At 46.2% G+C, this 5,788-nt stretch overlaps 1 protein-coding gene across 1 annotated transcript; it reads left to right on the top strand.

The window, feature by feature from the left end:
* Positions 1–2,052: 2,052 nt before the first annotated feature.
* Blos3 (Biogenesis of lysosome-related organelles complex 1, subunit 3) lies at positions 2,053–3,710 on the top strand. The gene has a single exon (XM_084589210.1). It carries the CDS (start codon positions 2,214–2,216, stop codon positions 2,712–2,714), a length of 501 nt encoding a protein of 166 aa, XP_084445336.1. The 5' UTR covers positions 2,053–2,213; the 3' UTR covers positions 2,715–3,710.
* Positions 3,711–5,788: the final 2,078 nt, after the last annotated feature.

Genomic DNA, 5,788 nt, shown 5'->3' with positions numbered 1-5,788 from the left:
AGGGCATAGGCTCTCTTATTCCCGTATTCTGCTGCGTCCACATATGTCGTATTTGGTAGACTGGAATAGTATTTCTCTAATGATTGGGCTCTTGCTACCCGACGCTGCAGGTGAAACTCCGGGTGCATGTTCTTAGGTAGTGGAGGGACTACCAGTATTTTGTGTATTGGACGGGGAACCGACGTTACCTGTGAGTGTCTGCCCTCGTAGTGTATGTCGGTCTTTTGCAGTATCTGTCTTCCGGTCGATGTTGCGGTCAACCGCTCGTACTGCGCCGTGAGGTGTGCTTCGATCATTTCTTCTAGTGTGTTATGTATCCCCAATTGCATGAGTTTCTCGGTGGCCGTACAAATGGGAAGACCGAGTGCTGTTTTGAAGGACTGCCGAATAATGGAATCGATCGCTTCTCTTTCCTTGGCCTGTAGGAATAAGTAGGGCGTGGAATATATAATGCGGCTGAGAACGAATGCTTGCACAAGTTTTAGTGTCTCTTTTTCTTTCATCCCTCTTTCTTTGTTTGATATCCTCCGAATAAGGCGAGATGTTTGATTACTTATCGTTCGGAGTTTTTGGATTAAATCCGTGTTTTTGCCATTTGATTGAATGTGCATACCCAGTATGCGTAACTTTTCTACTCTCGGGATAGTGAAACCATCCATGTATATATTGATGTTTGTGTTAATGTTTTTTGTATGTCGTTTTGGTTTAATGACTAAAAGTTTCGATTTTTGAGATGAGCATTCCAAGCCAATTTTCTCCGTCTCCTCCACTACCGCATCTGCTGCTTGCTGCAGCGTGTCCTCAATTGTGCCGGCGTGACCCTTCGTTGTCCATAGAGTAATATCGTCGGCATAAAAAGAGTGTTCTAGATCTGGGATTTGTTCCAATTTGCGTGCCAAATTTATTAAAGTGATATTAAAGAGAAATGGGGACAGTACTGAGCCTTGCGGCGTGCCCCTGTCCCCTAGTTGGAATTTGTTGGAATGTATAGATCCTAATTGAATTTCTGCTGTCCTACCTGTTAAGAAGGCCTTGATATAATTATACATCCTGGCGCCCACCTGCAGCTCGGATAGGGCACCCATAATAGCTTTGTGGTTCACATTATCGAAGGCTTTTGTAAGGTCAAGAGCTAATATGGCTCTTAACCTGTTATTCATCTCAGGTGCCAAGATTTCGTGCTTAATCCTTAACATTGTGTCCTGTGTGGATAAAAGGGGTCTGAATCCCAACATAGTATGAGGGTACAGATCCCACTCGTCCATGTACGACTGAAGCCTTGCCAGGGCTACGTGCTCGAATAATTTACCTAGGCACGAGGTGAGAGATATCGGTCTCAGGTTTTCTATTGAAAGTTTTTTCCCTGGTTTCGGAATAAAGGTTACCTTGGCGTGCTTCCAAGTTTCCGGTAAGGATCCTTTATTCCAACATTCGTTGGCGAAGCTGGTAAGTTGGGAAATGGAGTTTTCATCTAGGTTTCTCAGCATAGTATTTGTGACCCCATCCGCGCCGGGTGCCGAGGGCGTGCGGATTTTATGAATAGCCGCTCGAACTTCCGCTTCCGTTATGTTGGAGTCTATTTGAGGGTTCGGGTTGCCTTTATATTCCGGAAGGGGTTCTTTGTCACGAGAGATGTTGAAATAGCGAGCCTTAAGAGCGTTAATGATTTCATCGTTCGTGAGGTCATTAACGTGAAGGATTCTTTGTATTTCCTGCTTCTTAACTCCTTTGCTGGATTCGGGATCGAGAAGATGTCGCAGTAAATTCCACGCATCTCGCGTACCCATGTTTCCATTAAAGTTGTCGCATATTTGATGCCACTGTTGCTGAGCCAACTGGAAAGCGCAGCGTGCTATCCAGACCTATATGCCGCCTATGCTGCCGAGGCCGCGAACGCGGAGCGATAGCACCTTAGCTATTGGTAGCGCCGCCCCGCGGTGGTGGCGGGAAGGCATCACCGCGGCGGACACGCCAGCGCGCGCCCTCGGCACACTAGCCAGTATATTCTAGGCACTATATGGAAACGCTGCCTTCAGTTCTCATAGCGTGTCGGTCAAGCAGCTCAAGCCAAGCCAAGCCAGTGAAGAAAGAATTTGCTGGTTGTGTCAGTGGTTGTACGTGCTTTCAAGCAGCGGCAGAATATCTTGCCTGTGGCATGCTTCATTGTAGCTAGAAGGTAACCTAGTCTCATTAGGAGCGCTCTACTGCAAGCAATGGCGGCACATACGGACTCTGAGGTGGTTGCTGCTGAACAGCTGACCGTTGGTACCAGCCAGCAGGCTACTGTCGTCTGTGGGGAGGCTTCCGAGTCGGACGACGAGGATCTCAGCGTTGCTACCACAACGGTCGCCAGCGACTTGACTGTTCCTTCCGTCTCCGAAAGCGTCACATCGAGTGAACGCCGGTCCTCGGAGCCTGGCCAGCACAGAACGCTGCTGCACCGAAAGCTCCGCGAACGTAACACTAGCTTGCGGCGGAACTACAGCGAAATGGTGCGCCAGCCGTACCAGAATGCTGTCCGCGAGCTTGGTGGAATTTCTCAGAATCTTGTACGCTCCCAGCAACTCCTACAGGAAGTTTCGGCTTCGCTCAGAAGACTGACGAACGAGCTCTTCCAGATTGAAGACAAAATTGACACTATACAACACTGCAATGCTATTCCAGAAATAACAGTACCGTCGTCCAACCTCAGAGAGTCACCGGAATGCCACTGATGCTGTTCTTACGGTGGCACCTAAACAGGCTCTTCAAATGTCATTACTAGATGCACGCCAGGGATTTCGCTTCCTTTACTTTGCCGGTGTTTGGTTCGAAACATTGTATGCAAGGACGCGTGCAACGATTTATCATGCTTAACGTTGTGTGCAAGGGTTCGTTTTGCTTTCGCAGCACTCGCAGGCTGCACACACAGCATAATGCTTGCAGCTGTTGTGCATGTGCGAGAATCACTGATGGCCGCTTGCTCATCAGCAGAGAAAAGAAAAAGCCCAAGTTGCAACATGTGCCATTGCTACGAAGATCCGTCCCGAGATGCATTTCGCGATGTGCACAGAGAGAGACAGGCGCGTTTAAAAAACAAAGCGTTTGAAGAGCGGAGGCGCACCTTGTTCTTAACGACGATAAGGCGGTCGTACTCGCACTTCGCGTCGTGCGCCAAGCTTCCACGGCGCTGAAAGCCTCGTCGAACTGGCTGTCCGAGGCTGCTCGTGGAAGGTTGAATATCGGCCGTAGCACTGTAGGATGGAGGAGTACTTATGCTCCACTGTGACCCTGAGCCAGTTGTCTCGTTTTCATTATACACACACAGCTTCCGAAACGAGGTCGAAGCCCTCTAAACTGTCTGCAAGACTTCTGAAGATTGCAGCGAAAATTGAGTCGTATGGTACCTTCTCGTAAATGTTAGGATTGCCAACGGCAACCACACTGCCACCTGGATGTTGCTACAGAGAAGCCAGTACTACTGCTTGTCTGGGATGGTCACTTGCTACTGATGAAGCCAAGTGCAGGAAGTAATGTGTACTCACCCCTGTGCTCATGGACTACTTCCAGTGATGCTAACACTTGTGTGCTCATCCCGCTATAATGTGTTACAGCTGAGTAAGCTATGCATAGATTCAGAGACTTCATTATTTACCGTCTCACACATGGTCAAATTGACACCTTTCGTCTCCTTTATTTCTGCACTAATAAAACTGGCACTTTTGAAGTTTTCTTTTTTTTTTTTTTTGTCGCTAATGCAATGACACAATTTTTTTTATTAAACTAAGCTACCACAGGTGAGAAACAGTACCCAGGTGGTTAACATTGCTCAGCATTGACAATAATGCAGTCCCAATGCTGGATTTGACCTTCACTTAGGTTTCCCAGAAAGGATAATGTGAACATGCTGCCTTGCGGAGCATATATGTCGCACTATATTTTGAACTGGTTCATTACTGATATGCAAAAGCAATAGGCGACCGAGTAAATGTGTTACCAATGTGTGCTCCCCCATCCCTGTGTAAAGCCTCCACTTGCCAACTGTGCTAGGTGATATTTAGGGTAATGTTCATCTCTCTACCTGCCACAAGGGGGAAATTCCAGCCTCCACTTGAAGAGAGGAGGGAAGTGCCGGACTAAGAATGGTGCAGCAAAAATGAAAATAACTCCGCAAAAGTGAAAAGAAGTGATTATGAATAGCAATGTAAAAATAAAACCAGGATTGCAATACATTGGCAAGTGAAAATGCTACCACATTTCCTCCGCATCAATCGATCATCATCAGGCTAAGTGTCATTTGCACCAGTTTTCACATATCGGCAAATGCGTAGATTCTTGGAAGATTCTGAAGACGAGAAATGAGTTTTACAGCGATTGCTTAAGGTATTACATTAGTAAGTGGCAAACAGCTGCACTAAGACATTCACACACATTCCATAGCGCAACAAGAAGACTAGGGGCAGACAAAAGCGCTAGTTGTATCGTATATCCACAAGCTATCACACTCGTTCAAAAAAGTCGCACAAAAAGTGGGAGTGAAGGTGTGTATGTCTGCACAGAGATTGTCCTGCATATTGAAGGCCACCTGTCTTGACTGCAGGGTTCGGAATAATTGCACAAGTCGGCATAGAACCCACTTTGTGCCTTTACCCTGAGGAAATTTTCTACAAGATACCGCTTTCATTCCGTAAAGCATACATAGGAGAGTTGTCTTTATGAGCGTTTAGGTGAGCACAACAGGGAAGTCTGGGATGAGGGATTCAGCAATTTAGTGCAGCATGCCATGATCATAAATGCAAACCTTGCTTGCAAGAGTGCTGGATGATTGGCAGAAATGCAGATAGATTAACCAAAGATATAATCGGGCACCATCAATAGAAAAAAACTGGCCAGCAGTCCTTCATTGTTGCTGTTACAAAAAAAAAATGATATATTGCATTCTTAGAGTCTGAGCAGTGTGCGAACTGATGAGACACGTTCCAAAGTTTTTAGGTTTTTACGCTGGTTTTTGCATATTGATTTTTTGTTCACAAAGCGTGTTGTCTAACCCCACCAGTATTGCTTTAATCTTTCATGTCTCCAGCTCATGTAATCTGCCTGTCATCATCAAAGAAAGGCGTGCTCTTTTGGTTTGCAATAGTTTTGTTTCCGTTTTCTTTCACGCTCATTTTCTTGTTATGCCACTGGAGCGCCAGATTCAGTTCTCCAGATATGGTGACTTGTGCAGTGCGGTTTTGGTGGATGAAGCGCTTTTACCTCGCTGGCCTACAGGGCTCCGATTTCGCTTCCTTCATCACAGCCACTGCCAGTAGTGAAAGTATGCTGCACAAGTCACCATACCTGGGAAGAATGAATTTGGTGCTCCAGTGGCTCAAGAAAATGAATGTGAAAGAAAAGAGGAGCAAAACAGTCGCAAACCAGAAGAGTGCACTTATCTCTGATAACGGCAGGCAGACTGTCTCGGCTGGACCTTTTTCCATGCACTCTACTGCTTGCATATCATGTAATGCGGATAGTACCTGTCCACTTCATGCACAACTTGCATCACCAGAGAAAGGCATGTAACAACTATTGAAATATTTTAATTGATTGTACAAGGTCAACAGCTTAAATACAGATGTTTTTGTATGCGGTTTGCATGAACACATCTCTGGCTGAGCAAGACTAGCATCACAGTTGGCAGACACAAATCTATGGGACAGCACTGTTGAGCTGTGTGCTAACACCATTAAAAGCACAGAACATGCATCAATAGTAGCTGTGCATGTGTCGAATACCAGACATGTTTTGGGCTGGCAGTGCTGCAAGC

This window comes from Amblyomma maculatum, chromosome 1 (genome assembly GCF_055883805.1).
Source record: "Amblyomma maculatum isolate TAMU_Amacu chromosome 1, ASM5588380v1, whole genome shotgun sequence".
NCBI lineage: Eukaryota > Metazoa > Arthropoda > Arachnida > Ixodida > Ixodidae > Amblyomma > Amblyomma maculatum.
This window is presented reverse-complemented; position numbering and strand designations above follow the sequence as displayed.

What these genes read in the sequence shown, in the direction of transcription:
- Blos3 (XM_084589210.1), top strand. Translation starts at nt 2,214, where the DNA reads ATGGCGGCACATACGGACTCTGAGGTGGTTGCTGCTGAACAGCTGACC.